Source organism: Lithobates pipiens, unplaced genomic scaffold (assembly GCF_037356315.1).
Source record: "Lithobates pipiens isolate NorthernLeopardFrog02 unplaced genomic scaffold, aLitPip1_a1.2 Scaffold_13, whole genome shotgun sequence".
Classification (NCBI taxonomy): domain Eukaryota; kingdom Metazoa; phylum Chordata; class Amphibia; order Anura; family Ranidae; genus Lithobates; species Lithobates pipiens.
This window is the reverse complement of record NW_027507718.1, coordinates 168,489,093-168,507,920: the sequence shown is the minus strand read 5'-3', so window position 1 is coordinate 168,507,920 and position 18,828 is coordinate 168,489,093. Positions and strand designations below refer to the sequence as shown.

The 18,828-nt window shown below is 41.8% G+C and overlaps 1 protein-coding gene across 1 annotated transcript in view; it reads left to right on the top strand.

The window, feature by feature from the left end:
• Positions 1-6,020: 6,020 nt before the first annotated feature.
• The window catches only part of FZR1 (fizzy and cell division cycle 20 related 1), a 119,393-nt gene continuing 106,585 nt past the window's right edge, over positions 6,021-18,828 (top strand). The window contains exons 1-2 of the mRNA XM_077475825.1: positions 6,021-6,165; positions 17,040-17,203. Coding sequence (XP_077331951.1) covers positions 17,135-17,203 — 69 coding nt within the window. The 5' untranslated portion in view covers positions 6,021-6,165; positions 17,040-17,134. The remainder of the gene's footprint in view (positions 6,166-17,039; positions 17,204-18,828) is intronic.

Sequence of the window (18,828 nt, the reverse complement as noted above, 5' to 3'; positions counted from 1 at the left end):
AATAGAAAATAATAAAATAGAAAAGCAATAGAATAGAATAAAATAGAAAGAATATAATATATAACCCCCTTCCGAAATTTGAATTTGAAATAGAATGAATTTGAACAGAAAAAATTTGAATATAATAGAAAATAATATAAAAAAAATAGAATAGAAAATAAGAGAAAATAGAAAAAAATTTAAAAGAATAGAATAGAAAAACAATAGAACAAAATCGAATATAATAGAAAAAATATATCACCATCTTCCGAAATTCGAATAGAATGATTTCAAATTCGAATAGAAAAGATTAGAATAGAATAGAAAAGAAAATAATAGGAATAAATATATAAATAATAGAACTAAAAATAACAAAATAGAATAGAATAGAAAAACAACAGAATAAAATCGAATAACTAAATAGAATAGAATAAAATAGAAAAACAACAGAATAAAATAGAATAGAAAAAATATAATATTATATAACCATTTTCCAAAATTCGAATTTAGAATAAAATGATTTTGAATACAAAAGATTTGAATAAAATAGAAAATAATAGAAAAGAATAGAATAGAAAATAAGAGAATATAATAGAAAATAATAGATTAGAAGATAAAAAGAATAGAATAAAATAAAATAGAAAGAATATGACTGATATAGTCTATTTTATTTTATTCTATTGATTTTCTGTTCCTTTCTTTTCTATTCTCTTATTTTAAATTCTATTTTTTTCTATTCTATTCTAATATTTTCTATTTAAATGTGAGTTCATTCTATTTGAAATTGGAATTTCGGAAGATGGTTATATATTCTATTCTATTTTATTACATTCTGTTCTATTGCTTTTCTATTCTATTCTCTTATTTTCTATTCTATTCTTTTCTATTATATTCTAATCTTTTCTATTCAAAATTTGAAAGATGGTTATATATTATATTCATTCTATTCTATTGTTTTTATATTCCATTCTATTTTATTACTTTCGGTTCTATTCTTTTGTATTATGTTTTATTCTATTCTTTTCTAAACTTTTCTATTCAAATTCATTCTATTCTAAATTCGATTTTCGGAACATTGTTATAATATAATCACCTTAAGAATTTAGAATTTTAACCACGCCGATGTACGTCGGCACAATGGCAGTGGTGGGCAAATGTGTGTACCTGTACGTCTCCTTTAAGGGGCGGGGATAGCAGGCCGCCGCGTACAGTGTGATCGTGCCCTCGAGACTGGGGGACTCAATGTCCACCGATTTCCCGGCGATCGTGTCACGGAGCCGCAGAACGGGGAAGTGCCTATGAAACCAAGGCATTTCCCTGTTCTGCCTTGTGTCATGGCAGCGATCACCGCTCCCTGTCATTGGAAGCAGTGATCATTGTCATGTGACTTGAAACCCATCCCCTCCACAGTTAGAATCACTCCCTAGGACACACTTAACCACTTCATCGCCCCTAGTGGTTAACCCCTTCACTGCCGGTGTCATTTACACAGTAATCAGTGCATTTTTTTAGCACTGATTGCTGTATAAATGACAATGGTCCCAAAATAGTGCCCGATGTGTCCACCATAATGTCACAGTCCTGATAAAAATCGCAGATCACCGCCATTACTAATAAATAAAAGCCAAAAACTATCCCTTATTTTGTAGACGCTATAATGTTTGCGCAAACCAATCAATATACACTTATTGCATTTTTTTTTTTAACCAAAAATATGTAGAAGAATACATATCGGCCTAAACTGGGGGAAAAAATAGTTTTTTATGTATTTTTAGGGGATATTTATTATAGCAAAAAATAAAAAATAATGTGTTTTTGTTCAAAACTGACGCTCTTGTTTTGTTTATAGCGCAAAAAATAAAAACCACAGAGGTGATCGAATACCACCAAAAGAAAGCTCTATTTGTGGGAAAAAGGATGCCAGTTTTGTTTGGGTGCAACGTCACACGTTTGTAAGTTAAAGCGACGCAGTGCCGAATCGCAAAAAGTGCTCTGGTCAGGAAGGGGGTAAAATCTTCCGGGGCTGAAGTGGTTAAAAAGAATGAATTCAAATTCAAATAGAAAAGATAGTTAAGAATAAAATAAAAATAAATAATAAAGAATATAATATATAATCATTTCCAAATATCGAATTTCAAATAGAATGAATTTGAATAGAAAAGATTAGAACAGAATAGAAAAGAACAGAATATAAAATAAGAGAATAGAATAGAAAGGAATAGAACAGAAAATCACCCGACTTCATATCATTGCAGGGCGGAAGCGACATCAAAACGTTACTTCCGCCTATAGCACTTACAGGGACTTTTTTTATAAATTTTTTTAAATTACAGTTAATAATTTTTTTTTTATTGCGTTTTAGTGTAAATATGTGATCTGAGGTCTTTTTGACCCCCAAATCACATATATAAGAGGTCCTGTCATGCTTTTTTTCTATTACAAGGGAGGTTTACATTCCTTGTAATAGGAATAAAAGGAATAAAATAGGAATAAAAGTGACACCATTTTTTTTAAAGAACAGTGTAAAAAAAAAAAATATAAGGTAAAATAAATAAGAAAAAAAAAATCCTGCTGAGTTCACGTGCAGAAGTGAACGCATGCGTGAGTAGTGCCCGCATATGAAAACGGTGTTCAAACGACACATGTGAGGTATTGCCGTGATAGTTAGAGCGAGAGCAAAAATTCTAAGTAATTTTCTAGCAAAAAAAAAGTTTTTAACTTGTAAACACCAAATCTCAGAAAGGAGCTCGGTCCTTAAGTGGTAATTGTTTTTCTATTCTATTCTCTTATTTTCCATTCTCTTCTTTTCTATTATTTTCTATTCTAATCTTTTCTATTCAAATTCATTCTATTTGAAAATTTAATTTCTGAAGATGGTTATATTTATTTGTATTTTATATTATATTTATATTATATTCATATTATATTTTATTTTATTGTTTTTTATTCCATTATTTTCTATTCTATTCTCTTATTTTCTATTATTTTGTATTCCATTATTTTGAATTCTATTCTAATATATTCTATTCTAATTTGAATTTATTCTATTTCAAAATTTGAATTGCAGAAGACGGTCATATTCTATTTTATTCTATTCTATTAAATTCTTTTCTATTCTTTACTATTTTATTTTTATTCTATTGCTTTAGAATTTTAATTCTGTTGTATTATATTTTGTTTTCGAAACTCGATCTCTAATTTGTTATAATTTGATTTGTTTTCTAATTCAATTGAAATCTGTTTTTGAATTCAAATAGAATTTCGTCCAAATTTTGGTTTGTTATTTTGGATTTGTTTAAATTCGTTACTATTGTAATTCGGATGCATCTAGATTTCCGATTAACAAAAATATTGTCCTAATTTTAATTCAGAACTTAACAAATTGCACATGTCTAATATTTATACAGCCTTGGCCAATCCCAGGGAGCATGCCCTGAAGGCTGCTGGGAGACTGTATATGCTCTCTGAGTACATTCAACAGGGGTCTTTTCCTGGAGAGGAAAAGTCCAGCCTGGAGGGGTTACTGCCCCCCAGGATAGTGCTGCCATATGCTTGCTGTTCATGAGGACTCAGGTGGGTGACTTGAGGTCTTGGATGCTGAAACTACTGAGAGCTGACAGAGGGGCTGTCTGCTAAAAATCTAGTTTGGTATCACTTGGAGGTTGGAAACCAACTGTTCCTGAACCTCTTTTAAGTGCAGAAGGCTGTGAGAGATCTTAGGGAGTTTTGGGCTGCTGCCACCCTTCTTGTGCTAGAGAGTCAGCTGTGTGTTTGCTAAAGAGGACATCAGCTAGTGTCCTGAAGAGCTTAGTCTGTTCAGTTCTCTGTGAAGGGACTCTGCTCTTGCTGCTCTAAAGAAAAAAGCTGGTATGTTAACTACTTCTATTACAAAGCCAAGTCCACAGTCTGCTATATGCAACTTCTGCTTCAAGAGGAGCTCCAGCCTCCTTCAGAAAAATATAAAAGTGAGCAGCTACAAATACTGTAGCTGCTGACTTTTAATATTGGGGCACTTACCCGTCTGCAAGACCAACGGTGTCTTCACCCAAGCTGATTTTTCAATCAGCTTTCGGGTGCTGCCGCTGGCATATTGGGCAAGGCTCCAAAGCTGGTTCCCTACTGCGCATGCGTGAAGTGCACTGCACTTTGTGAATGGCCCGGCAGCAAGGGAATGGGGATGAGGGCCGAACTTCCAAATGAGTTTGCTGCAGTGAAGTCAACCAGAAGTGGGAGCGGGTACCTGACAAAACCGGGTACCCACTCCCCCCCCCAGAAAAGATGCAAAATGCAGCAGCGGGGGGGGGGGGGGGAAGTGGAGCTTTCCCTTTTGGGTGGAGCTCTGCTTTCAGCTTATTTTTAGAAAGGAGTTTACTGTCCTCAACCTGTACATAGTTTGCCACCCTATTCCCTCAACCCTCCAAGTTTTCCCAAAATAAAAACAACATCCCCTAGACTTAGGGTTGCCGCATGTTCGGGATTCAGGTGGTTCGAAGCCCGGACACATGATTCAAAACCCAAACTCTCTGGCATTGTTCAGACAGGAATGTGGCTCGGAACAAGTACTGACAGGAGGGTGAGGGGGTCACTATGCACCCCACATTACTATTTTCTTTGGATTGCCCAAAAGTGTCCCAGGTTTGTTACAATCCTATAGTGTATACTACAAAAAAATTTAAAGATCGTTGTGCTGTGTTTGGCTAGAAGAAAAAGTGGCAACCCTACCTAGACTGGTTATTGTGGAAAAGAGTGGATGTGTTTGTGTTGCCTGGCTGCATGGCAATCACCTAGGCAAATTTTGGAGTAGCGCTACATATAGGTTCATAGGTTGGACTTAATGTCTTTTTTGAACCTACCGTAACTATATGATTTTACATTTTGAGTAATTTTTCATAGCAGCGCGCAGCGTCCTTGTTAGATCCCTTTCACACTGGGGCTGCCTGTGAGTTAGCGATAAAGCGCCACTCGTTTTACTGACGTTTTAAGTAGCGCTTAGAGGAGGGCCACCTTAAAAAAAATTATTAAAAGTCAGCGGCTACAAATACTGCAGCTGCTGACTTTTAATAAATGGACACTTACCTGTCCAGGGTGCCCGTGATAAGCAGATGACGAGCAATCGCTCATCTCTCAGCTGCCCCAGTCGCCATCCTCTGTCAGGGAACCAGGAAGTAAAGCGTTCACTGCTGGGTTCCCTACTGTGCATGCGCGAGTGAGCTGCGTGTCTTCACTGGTCCCCGTTGTGTTCTGGGATCTGTGTATTTGCAGGAAAAACAACGGGGGAGGGGCATCTGAGGCAAGCTATTCCTGGAAGTAGGTGCAGATACCTGGATTATACAGGTATCTGCACCCCCTCCCCCCTGAAAGGTGCCAATTGTGGCACCGAAGGAGGGGAGGAATCTTATAAGTGGAAGTTCCACTTTAGGGTGGAACTCCGCTTTAACCCCAAAGAAGGGGTTAAAAGCACCTGAAGCGCCACCCATTCTTTTCAATGGACAGGGCATTTTGGGAGCGCTAAACACAGCACTCCCAAACCACCCCAAAGACGCTGCTTGCAGGACTTTTCCTAACGTGCCGCAAGTGAATTGTCCCAGTGTGAAAAGACACACTAAAATGAATGGGAGGCGGTTTTCAGGCGCTATTTCTAGTGATAAAATACCTGAAAACTGCCTCAGTGTGAAAGGGGTCTTAAACTGGTGGCCCTCCAGCTGTTGTTACACTACAAGTCCCATCATGCCTCTGCCTGAGGGAGTCATGCTTGTAACTGTTAGCCTTGCAATGCCTCATGGGAATTGAAGTTTGGCAATAGCTGGAGCGCCACCAGTTTGAGACCCATAATGCTTTCTCCCATGTTGGCATTTTTCTGTCACACACAGTGAAATCACATATATACACCCCTGACACTTTCATTTTAGCCGCTATAATGCTCATCATTCCATTTGCTATACCCAATGCTAAGTGGATCCACCAGTCTCCATAGAGATCGCTCTGAAAACAGAGCAGTCCTGGTTGCCACAGAGACGCGTTATCCTCCGGCCTTTCCTGTGTTGGTTCGAAAAGAAGTGACGTAACGAGCTGCTCCCGTCATGCAGTGCGGGACGCGAGTCCGTAAGGAGGAAGGGCTGGAGATACTGTAGTGTCGCCATATTGTTACTGAGGGAAGAGCGAATATTGGGGATAAAAAGGAACCCGGTAAGTGAAGAACCTAACGGAGAAGGACTTTTATGAGTATAATTCTATATTTGACTGTTAGTGGGTCGTTACGAACACGTTACATGGTTCATAGTCAGCATACTTAACGTTATATCGACATCACCCCCTGATCTCAACAGATATTGTCCGAAATAAAAATCCTCGCCGCCTACAACTGCTCTACCCCCTCAATGGGGCAGATTTTTATTCCGTTTTTTAATCTGTGTTTTGTGCTGTGATAATGGAAAATGTTTATGCGAGAGCCGGCATTTAGCTAGTAGTGCAGCGCCAGAGGAGCTTTGTATTGCTTGATGTAACATGGCCCTATCCATAGGCTCTGTATACAGCCATAGAGACTGTACACATCCAGGGTTATCATAGTGTGTACTGACACTGCTTGAGCTTCATGTCATGTATGTGCTTGTATGGAGCCTCTGTTTAGGGTATGCTGCCTATATGCCATGTGTATTACACAAGGTTTACATTTAGATGGTCAATTTCTGTGATTGTTATTTAGTTTACATATATATTTTTGTTTTATAAAATTGTGGTCCCCTTTGGTTCATTCACACCAGCAGTGCGTAATCATGTGCCCTGTGAAGGCGCGATCCATTGTTGGAACACATTGGAAGAGATTTACTAAAACTGGTGCAGCTGTGCATGCTTCTAACTTCAGCTTGTCCACTTTATGCCTAGGTTCACATTGGTCCAATTTGGCATGCGATTTGACATTTTGGGCAATGGCATAGTCTGTGCAGCACCGATTCCCAAAAGTTAGTCTCTGTACTACTATTGCAACTTTGTCTGTCAAATCGCCCCTCAAAGTCGGATTGCCGTTGCCGGGTTGGTATCGTGCGAGTTCAGCTTTCTAACCCGCAGCAATATGAACCTAGGCAGTGATTCTCCAACTGTGCTCCGCATGAGATTTGCAGGTGTGTCGTGGGAGTTTTGAAGAGTTATTTAAAATTGCTAAGTGTTTTGAAATCTTGAACATATCGGAAAAATGAAATGGTAAATCAATGTCGCAAAAGTTAAAAAAGTGACGCACGTAAAAAAAATAAAAAAATCTGTCAGACTGTCATTCGTTGATTCCTTTTGTAATGCGAGACTTGTGTAAGCTCTCGGGTGAACTCCATCATTCTAATTATAATAGGGACTAAGGATGAGCTCCGGCCTTGTTCGCACACTCCACGTGCAGAGCCTGCCAGGAAGTTAGCACTGCGCCAACTTCCTGGCGGGCCCTGAACGTGGAGTGTGCGAGCACGCTGGAGCTCATCCCTAATAGGGACTGTTCCATGCCAACTTTGATTCTTGTATGTAAAGTTTGTTCATTGTTTAGCGATGGATAAGTGCTTAGACCCCTTTCACACTTTCAGATGTTTTAGCGCTAGAAATAGTGCCTGAAAAACCACCTCCCTTTTTAATCAAGTGTGACTCTTCACACCCGGGCAGTGCGCTTGCGAGACACGTTAGAGAAAGTCCCGCAAGCAGCATCTTTTTGAAATGAATGGACAGTGCTTTCAAAACGATTCGAAAGCGCCACAACACGGACGATTTTAACCCCTTCTTTGGCCGCTAGCGGGGGTTAAAAGTACTGGGCTAGGCCGAAAATCACTGTTTAAACAGCGCTAAAGTGAGAAGTGCTTTAGCGCTGCCGTGGCTTGGTGGGAAAGGAGTCTTGATCAAGTCTGGAACTCTGAAAGAGAAACTGTTGAAAACCAAGGAAGCAAGTGAAAGTACAAAGATTTCAATTGCTTTAATCCGATTTGCTCTCAAAAGCAGGCACATCCTTCACACTAAATTGAAAATTAAAATATGTAAGTTCTTCATCACAAAATTTGTTAAATCTTTTCAGGCGTAGCGTGAAAATTTTTAGATCTTTTTGGTGTTCTGCAAGACAAAGTTTGAGAAACACTGAATTAAAGTGGAGTTCCACCAAATTTTAAGAGATGGTCTTAAACGAAAGACCACCTCTCCACCCCTTGTTTTTAGATATTTAAACTTTTTTTTTTTTTACTTTCTCTCGTACCTTTTTTGGACGTACTAAGAGTAATTCAGATCCAAACGGGCCGTGAACGTCACATCCTCTTCTGCAGCAAGCCCCCTGTTGTCTTCTGGGGCGTGTGTGTCCCCGTCCCAGGAGACAAGCTGGCCATTCACAAAGCGCCGCGCATGTGCAGTTGGAAACGGGCAGTTGAGCTGGTTTTCCTTAGTTGGAATGGCAGCACCTGCACCTGATCCGATGGACGGATCGGCCTCAGGGGTGGGATTCGGGGGGCCGACATCATGGGCTCCCTGGACAGGTAAGTGTCCCTATTAAAAATCAGCAGCTGCAGTGTTTGCAGCTGCTGACTTAAAAAAAAAAAAATAAAAAAAATACATTTTCGGCTGGAATACCACTTTAAATTGTAACTCCACTCTTGTTGGGGGAAAAAAACAATCCCCCTTGTGTGATCAGTGTACATTCAAGGGGTTTTATCAAACTTTATTGCAGAGTCATATCTTTTGTTTTTCTGAAGAAATGGCTGTTTCACCATATCCTTTGCAGACTGAATTTGAATGGAATCGCCTGGTTCTTTATGATCACCCGGTGCACTCCAAGTGCTCTGATGAGAAAAGCTGCTTGTTTAAAGTGGTAGTAAACCCCACTTAGTAATTTTTACTTACAGGTAAGCCTATTATAATAAGGCATATCTGTAGGTAAAATTAATAACTCCTAAACGTGCACGTGCCAGTTACGTCACCGACGCATGCGCTCTGAAGGTCTGGCATACCTTGCTGGAATCGAGGGCTCCCGCACGCATGTGTGGTAGTGATGATGAACATTACAGCGACTGCAGATTGAAACATTAAATTACAATTGGCATGTGCAGCAATTGCAAATGTCACAAAACATTTCAGCTTCATGCACTGCAGGGTTATGTGGTGTAGTGACTCCAAATGCTGATCTGTTTAGGGATGTGTCTACACCAGATGAAGTCATACGTGCTGTTAAACGCAGTACAAACCTGTATGCAAGAAAAATGAATATATTTCAATAAGCCTAGTTTGCGCTGCTTTCACGCCTCTTTAAAAAAAAAAAGAATAGAGCTTGCTACTTTGTTTGCACCATATGTAAATGCTGCTCATATGCCAATAAATGAAGCACAAATGCATTACAAAAGCATGTAAACGCACACAGAATTGCACTCTGAATGTACATTGTTGTGTAAACAAGCGGAACTATGCTCATCTGTTCTCTTGCTCTGTGATCCCTCGGAGCTCCCACTTGCCCTGTCATCTTCAACCTGGAGGCTTCTGGATATTGATCCCTGGCTGTTTCCATCGGCTGGGTCGAGATAACATCACTTCCATTTGCGCACAAGAGTTCAGTCATCCTGAAATTCTTGCACTGATCTTCACATATAATGTGGACACATAGGTAATGGAAATTTAATTCAGAAAAGATAGTATGTCTTATCTGTGTTAAAAATCAAGTTTTTTCAAAATGTTATTTTTTTATAGGTTAAAGCTCCATTGTCTTTGACAGCTAAGTCTCTGTGCATCAGCTGCCCAAGCGACGCATATGTGGGCTTTAATGCCCACCTTTTTTGGCCACAATTGTGTGGTCATGCATCACCCATATGAAATTCTTTTTATTTTTTTCACACAAATAGAGCTTTATTTGGGGGGTGGTATTTAATCACCACTGGGTTGTGTTGTGTTTTTTTTTTTTTTGCTAAAATGAATTAAGTCATTTTGCTATAACGTGGTTGGCAAGTGGTTAAACCAAAAATGTAATACATTGGTAAGCTGCAATCATTATGTGGTGGCTGCATCAGTTTTCTTTTTCTTCCTTTTTCTTTAAGTGGTTTGTCTCATCCATGTAAACTGATAAATTCTGCTGGACAGTTTGTGTTTGATTGGCTGGATTAGCTGATTAAAATAGAGCCTAAAAAAGTAAACCAATGCATCCATCACATCTAAGAATTGGTAAGCTGCAATATATTTGCTTTTGGGTTTTAGCCCAGGTTCACGCTGCGGGATTGAAGCAGTGCAAATTCAGGATGGTGCCATTGCTGGCAATTGCTGCCGTTTTGACATGTCAAATCGCGTGTCAAAATGCACCAATGTGAACCAGGGTTAATACTGCTTTAATACCCCCCTTTTTTTTTTTTTTACTAGAAAATGGCATCAAGTCATACAGAGTTATGGATGTGGGACTGGAAATTTTACTGAAGCATGCTGTATATCTTGCCGTCCAGGTGGCCATGCTAACTTATATGTGTCAGAGCAAACATCCTTAGTAGCTTGCATCCGACACCATAGAACACAGCTGTGTGACAGAGTTTTAAAATATAACTAAGGCTTCAGGTACACTGCTGGTAAACGGACCCTTATCCGAGCATGCGGCAGGTCAGGAAAGAGGGTGGGGACGAGCGAGTGCCCCCTCCTGAACCATACCAGGCCACATGCCCTCAAAATGGGGGGGAGAGGGGGTACTTTGGAGCATGGAGGGGCCCTGCACCCCCCACCCTAAAGCACCTTGCCCTCATCTTGATGGGGACAAGGGCCTCTTCCTGACAACCCTGGTTGTTGGGGTCTGCTGGTGGGGGCTTATGGGAAACTGGAAGCCCCCTTTTACATGGGGCACCCCCAGATCCCAGCCCCCACCTTATATGAATGAGTAGGGGTACATTGTACCCCTACCCATTCACGAAAAAAAGGTAAAAAATAAAACACAGTACACAGGTGTGGTTTTTATTTTATTTTTTTTACTTCTTACTATTTTTATTGTTGTCAACAGATAGTAACAAAACATTGCCAAATGGGCATACCCTGGCATGAGACAATCATCAAAGATGGTATACAAACATCTACAGGTATGCAGGCAGGTGTACGTTGCGGAGGATATTTATAACATCTGAACCAGAAATAAGAATTACAAGAGGGAAAAAAAAGAGATTGTTCCCCAAAAAAACCCCAGGACGTTGTGTTGGTTTCATAGAATAAGTATTAATGAAGTTTAGAAGTAGAGAGGTCGCTGCATAATCAATGCTCGGTTAGTACACAATACTTTGAGATCTACTCAAATGGAATAAAGTGACAGAGTTCAAGATAGGGGGGCACTTCTCAGGTCAGCCAACCATTTGTCCCAGGATGTATAGAAATACTTAGTTTTTTGGTTTGCTTTGGAAAACGCAAATTCTAGTTGAAAATGAGTTGGTACACAGGTTTTTTAATTAATTTATTAGGGCAGCGCCAGTGTCTCTTCCGATTTTAATCGCCCCATGCCAATATAAGTAGTGGCACACTGCGCACCTAGCATTAGAGCGGGAGGCAGCATCAAGTCAACATTGGGAGAAGACAGTGGGTATCCCCTTAACATCTACGCCAGACTGAAGGGCAGGGCATGGTATGGTCTTGGAAGGGGGAACCCATGCAGTGTTTTTTTTTTTTTTTTTTTTTTTTTTTTTTTTTTTTTTTTGGGGGGGGGGGGGTGGGGTTCCACTTCCACTTCAAGATCGTCAGAACACAAATCACATTTCAAAGTTGGATCAGTTAAGACCGCGATCCGACTTCAGTGATATTCAGTGGGCTGAAGTAGGATCAAAGTCGGACCAAAGTAGTGCAGGGAGCAAAGTTGGACTGACTTATGTCAGACCAGTTAAGATGGTTCTCATAGGAAAACATGGATTTTACACATCATGCAACATGAGCTTCCAATGTCGGTGCATTTGTCATACAAGTGTGAACCCGGCCTTGGGAGCAGTCCGGCGTTTTTTTTTTTTTCAGCTGCCCCTGTAGTGTCATATTTTGCTCCCCATCATAGAATGCTCCGGAAGGGACGTTGCGGCCGGAAATTTTGCACTGCGCATGCGTGATGCGTTCCAAATGCTTGTACCATGCGTTCCAGAGGATTTCCAACAATGTAGTTCAGTGAAACAGTCAGATAATGTCACGGGAGTGAGGGGAGGTAATCGTGACATTAACTTTAGACAGAGCAGAGAGCGGCGGAGAGAGAGTGGGTAACTGTGGCTCAGGGAGGGGATTACCTCCCCTCACTTCTCTGACATTATCTGATGGTTTCACTGGGCTGCATTGTCGCAAATCATTTGGAACGCATGGCGCATGCGCAGTGCTAAATTTCCGGCCGCAGCGTCCCTTCCGGAGCATTCTATGATGGGGAGCAAAATATGACACTACACCCCTGAACTCTCCTCTGTTATCTTATCAGTACGTGTACACAGGGTCGTTCCTAGGCAGTTGAGTTTAGAAGCATTTTTTGGAAAGCAAAAGAATGCGTTTAGGATGGATGTCCAGAGGTATAAGAGTCGCAAGTCTTGGACCAAATTTATGAAAACCCTCCATATTTTCATTGTTGGCACCAATGCATGCAACAAATGATTTAAAGCAGACCTTCTGTTTTCTTGTTACATTTTATCTATTATTACCCCCCTTTTTCAGAGCAGTAGTAATTAGATCACTTTCTGGTCATGACAGTGCTTGGGTTTAGCAATTGGCTTCTAGATTGTATCGTCGTGTGTGCCTCAATACCCAGACGTGTGTATAAAGAAGAGGGGTTACTTTTGTAGAGACTGTCGCTTGATCCGGCCAAGGTGACAATGTATCTTTAAAACTAAGTGGGTAGGTAATGTTTTTACTTGAATTTATTCCATTGGGGTTTTCATTTATGGGTCCTGCCATACAAGGATGGCATTTACAGACAGTCTTATGTACTTTTGGACATTGTTTGCATATGCCTCACAAGAAGCATTGCCTAAGGCATAATGTACATGGGACCTTGAGTCAAACTATTCTGAACAATTTTATTTTTTTTATTTTTATTTTTTTTGACAGCTTGAAACGGGTGTTTAAAAACGCCCATTTAGTCGCGTTTTGACGTGTTCACATCTAGGAGCGTTTATTTAAGATAACATCATAAGACCCTCCCAAAGCACAAAAAACAGTATAGGGATGCACCGAATGGGTTTTTTGGTGCCGAAACCGATACCGAAAATGAAAAATACACTAGGCTGAAAACCGAAACCGATACCGAAACAGCACCGATACCGAAAATGACTGTTTTTAAAAAATATTTTTATACAGGAGGTGGTCAGAGACTGGGGACATGGTACAGGAGGTGGTCAGACACTGGGGACATGGTACAGGAGGTGGTCAGAGACTGGGGACGTGGTACAGGAGGTGGTCAGAGACTGGGGACGTGGTACAGGAGGTGGTCAGAGACTGGGGACGTGGTACAGGAGGTGGTCAGAGACTGGGGACGTGGTACAGGAGGTGGTCAGAGACTGGGGACGTGGTACAGAAGGTGGTCAGAGACTGGGGACGTGGTACAGGAGGTGGTCAGAGACTGGGGACGTGGTACAGGAGGTGGTCAGAGACTGGGGACGTGGTACAGGAGGTGGTCAGAGACTGGGGACGTGGTACAGGAGGTGGTCAGAGACTGGGGACGTGGTACAGGAGGTGGTCAGAGACTGGGGACGTGGTACAGGAGGTGGTCAGAGACTGGGGACGTGGTACAGGAGGTGGTCAGAGACTGGGGACGTGGTACAGGAGGTGGTCAGAGACTGGGGACGTGGTACAGGAGGTGGTCAGAGACTGGGGACGTGGTACAGGAGGTGGTCAGAGACTGGGGACGTGGTACAGGAGGTGGTCAGAGACTGGGGACGTGGTACAGGAGGTGGTCAGAGACTGGGGACGTGGTACAGGAGGTGGTCAGAGACTGGGGACGTGGTACAGGAGGTGGTCAGAGACTGGGGACGTTGTACAGGAGGCATCCCCCATTGCAGCCAGTGTGCCCCATTGCAGCCAATTGCAGCCAGTGTGCCCCATTGCAGCCTGTGTGCCATTTTGCAGCCAGCCTGTGCACTGTGTGCAGGGAAGAGAGCCACCTCCGCCGCCTTTTTGATAACAGCGTCGGGAACATCACAGCTTTCATTTCAATTGCTGTGTGTTTCCGGCCGTGCGCCGTCACATGCAGCCCCTCCCCCTTGTCCGGGCACTTTGATAGACAGATCATCCTTTCAATCCTGCGGATGATCTGTCTATCTAAGTGCCCGGACAAGGGGGAGGGGCTGCGTGTGACGGCGCACGGCCGGGAACACACAGCAATTGAAATGAAAGCTGTGATGTTCCCGGCGCTGTTATCAAAAAGGCGGCGGAGGTGGCTCTCCTGCGCTATGATGGGCGTCACCAGGGGCGGGGGCGGAGCCCCGCCCCCCACCCAGGCCACGCTCCATTATCGGCCGTTTTTCTCTTTCGGCAAATAGCCGAAAAGGGCATTTTCGGCCGATAGGTTTCGGCGGCCGAAATTTCGGTGCATCACTACGTATTATTTAACTTTCAGTATTTATTTAACTATTTTTGCCAATCTGTGAGATTAGAGTGTGCAGCAGCAATGTACTTGTATCTACCTCAATTTCGCTTTTACTATGGCTCCCATAATATGAGAATATGTAAGGAAATGCTCCTGACGTTGCTGTTGAGGCTAGAAAGAAGTCAGAATTTGCGTGCCAGGACCAGAGTTCGTTGCTACTGGAATTATCCATTGATTGTGCAGCGCATGTCTGTAGGATATTTTTTCCAACATGTATGTACAGCAACACTAGTGGTGTACTGGATTGGATCATGGGTTCATTAGGGGTATATAAATGGTCTATGAAGCATTGCAAGCAATTAAAATTTTTTGACATTTATTTTTATTTTTTTTGTGTTTTTTTTTTTTTTTCATTTGCTATAATTTTTACGTTTTGTAATGTAAAAATGCTTCTAAACTAAAATGCAGCTAAACGCCGGTACTGCTTTTAGCCGCTTGAAACGTTGGAAACTTCAGCATCTGAACTCATATTTATTTATTTTTTTGCCTTCAAAGAAAAGCCTCTAAATGGAACTGCCTAAAAACGTCATTAAAGCGGCGTTCCACCCAAAAATGGAACTTCCGCTTTAAGCACTCGTTGCCCCCTTACATGCCACATTTGGCATGTCATTTATTTTTTTGGGGGGGGGATGGGGGCTTCGTTAGAAGGGGGACTTCCTGTCCCACTTCCTCTTTCCACCCAGGGACCGCCAAGGCGACTCCTCCTTTCACTTTAGGCGGCCCCTCCCTCTAGGCGATCTCCTGAGACACGTGACAGGTCCCAGGAGATGGCCTGTCCACTCCGGGAGCTTCACGGGCAGGGATACTTAGAGCGACCCTCCATTCGGCCGCATCCCTGGGCCATGGACTAGGTAAGTGTCTGTTTATTAAAAGTCAGCAACTACACTTTTTGGAGCTGCTGACTTTTAATAAACATAAAAAGCCTGGAACACTTTAAACCAACCTGTGTACATGTACACATAAGATAACATTGGGGTTCAGGGGCAGCTGAAAAAAGCAGCCAACTGCCTCTGAACGTCCATTTACCAGCAGCAAGTGTACATGAGGCTGTTTTTTTATTTTGTCAGTTGCATATGTTGGACTGTTTTTGTTATTCCATATCTGTTGATTTTGTTAAACAATTGACACACCATGTACCATATTTTTAACTCTTACGCTGCTTTTGCTAGCGTTATTTGTTTTTTAGGGCACACAACAGCAAAAAGATTTCTCAGGCAGTTTGTAAAGAGGTTTCTTCTAAAGCTAAGCTCCACCCAAAAGGGGAAGTTCTTCATTTAGGGCTTCTCTTCACCTCCCACTTCTGCTCGGAGCACCTAGGCGATCCAAGCAGAAGTCCTCCTCCCTCTTCTTTCCCGCAGTCATCTGGGACACATCTGTGGGACCATTCACAATGCGCAGTGGGCACCCGGCTGTGAATCTGCAAACTGTCACAGCTGGGTGTCCCCAGTTGAGATGCGGAGGACAGAAGACCAAGGGAAGGGACGGCTTGGGTGAGCATATCTCTGTATCTTGGGACTGGTGAGTGTCTGATTATTAAGTCAGCAGCTACAGATTTTGTAGCTGCTGACTTTTAATAAACACACAAATGATTTGAGCTCCTCTCAAAACCCCTTTTACATTGAGGCGCTTTTTACACTATGCTTTCACACTAGGGCAGTGCGTTGGCCGGGTGGTGAAAAAAACACCCCTCTTCATTGAAATGAATAGAAAGCTCTTCAAAAGCGCTCAGTGTTTTACTGGCAGTTTAGAAGTGCCTCCGTGTGAAAGGGGCCTAAGCTACTGGAAAAAACGCAGTAAGGCTACTTTCACACTAAAGGCGCTTTTAAAGGTGATTTACAGGTGCTATAGCACTAAAAATAACACCTGTAAAGAGCCTCTCCTCTCTCTCTCTCCAGTGTGAAAGGCTGAGTGCTTTCACACTGGAGTGGTGTGTGTTTGTAGGACAGTGAAAAAAAGTCCTGCAGACAGCATCTTTGCAGCACTGTAGGAGCAGTGTATACACCGCTCCTAAAGCGCCCCTTACCCATTGAAATCAGTGGGGCAGCGGCACTTTGTGGGTGGTTTTAACCCTTTTTCGACTGCTAGCATGGGTTAAAAGTGCCCCGCTATCGGCCGAATAGCTCCGCTAAGTAGAGCGGCATTTTACCGCCGACTGCCCCAGTGTGAAAGTAGCCTAATAGTCTTGAGACTATTCATTTTTTTTTTTTTTTTGGCCAAGAGATTATGTTGCTGCTGTATTTGTTAAAGCAGTTCTTCTGTGTTTTAAGTATGATTTTGTTTATCTGTACTACTTTTATTTGAATTATGACACCGATTAAAGTCCAACTCTACCTTTTTGTGTGTCTGCCCCCCTCCATTTGTTTTAAATAGAAAATGACATAAGTACACAAAATCGTGTAGTTCTCAGCCTTTTTATTTTTATGTAACCAAAAAGGTGTATTTGGGCATTATCTTTAAAGGCTTTAACTATTGTCTTACTATGTGTATCTTTTCTTAGCTTGGCGTATTGGGCACCTCCTAGACACCACCCTGAAGAACCTGAGCATTGTGGTACATTGACCATTTACTATTGTTTCGTACCTCAGACTCCACATGGACCAAGACTATGAAAGGCGCCTTCTACGACAGATCAATCTTCAGAATGAAAACACCATGCCTTGTGTAGGTTACGAAAATGTTTTTTTATTCTTGACCGTATTATTTGTCTGTATGATATCATCCTACTAACACTGTTTCTATAATCTCGGTTGATTTAAATGACACCCTCACAAGAGATCAATGTAGGCTGCTATTACTGGCCTCTCCTTTTTAAAATATGCTAGTTATCTTGCTTTCATTTGGATACTTTGAGATTTCAATGCTGTCTGGGTCTCTGACCTGCAAAAATATATATATAAATGAGTAGTTCTGACATTTTTCTGACACTCGTTTACAACATATAATATTTTTTTTTTTTTTTTTTTTTAACACTGATCATAGCCGCCCTCTCTTGCTTGCTTTCTACATGAACTAGGTACTACGGGATATGTAATGTGCATAGAGCAGTGCACGTGACTGCAACCAATGTTCACTGTCTGTTCCAAATATACAAACGTGAAGGTGGTAAAGGATAGGTTTAGAAGCTTATTGAAGGATGAAAAATGTGGGAAATTACAGGGCCATTAAAGCACACTTAAACTCCCCTATAGATATTTGTTTTTAAATGGGGCCCGCTGGAGGTTTGACATAATGTGCTAGTACGCAGCACATATTGGCTCACTGTATTACCTGTCAATCAAAGTGCTCCAGTGCTGCGCTATCACCATAAAGGCCAGATTTGTGAGGTGCACAACTAATTGTTGTCCTGTGGACGTATTCTCCCACCTGCACTGTGGATCTCAGCTCCTCCAGAGCTACCATGGGCATCTTGGCTGCTTCTCTGATTAATGCTCTTCTTGCCTGACCTGTCAGTTTAGGTGGACGGCCATGTATTGGTAGGTTTGCAGTAGAGCGGCACAATTAATTATCAAGAATCGTTATAGAGATCTTGACTAAAGTGTTTGACAATTCTTTCTATGCAAAGAATTCTCTCTGCTCTTCTTAAAGTGGTTGTGAAACCTAATCTAGGCTTGCCTGTAGGTTAAAATGGTTGTGATCAGCCAATTTAACCTATTAAGTATAGTAACAAGTCCTAGTTGCAATCTCGGAGTGGCCAATAAGATGATTGTATGTGACTGGTCTAAACTACGTGACATGTTCACCAATGCCAGGAGTCTGGCGGACAAGATGGGTGATCTAACGATACCGTTGTTGGAGGAAGATTTGGATTTTGTGGGAATTTCAGAGACCTGGTTCAACGGCTCTCATGATTGGCTGGCAACCATTCAAGGGTATTCCCTTTATCGCAGGGATAGCATGAGTAAAAAAGGGGGAGGGGTATCTCTATATATCAGGAATAATGTAAAGGTGAATGTGAGAGATTACATCTCTAAGGGGGTTAGGAAGGGGGTGGAAACATTATGGGTAGAGCTCCAAAGGGATGAAGCTAAGGGAAAAATAATACCGGGATTATGCTATGGGCCCCCTAAACCAAGGGAGGAGGTGGAAGTGGACCTCCTATCACAATTTGGATTAGCAGCAAGGAGGTGTCATCCTAATAGGGGATTTTAATTATCCAGACATAGACTGGGCAGAGGGAACCACGCATACTATCCTCTTATTGGGTGTTCCGAGATTGCAACTAGGACTTGTTCCTATCCTTGCCTTTTTGGTTTATGTGCTTTAGTCGACCTACCACTAATGCCCCT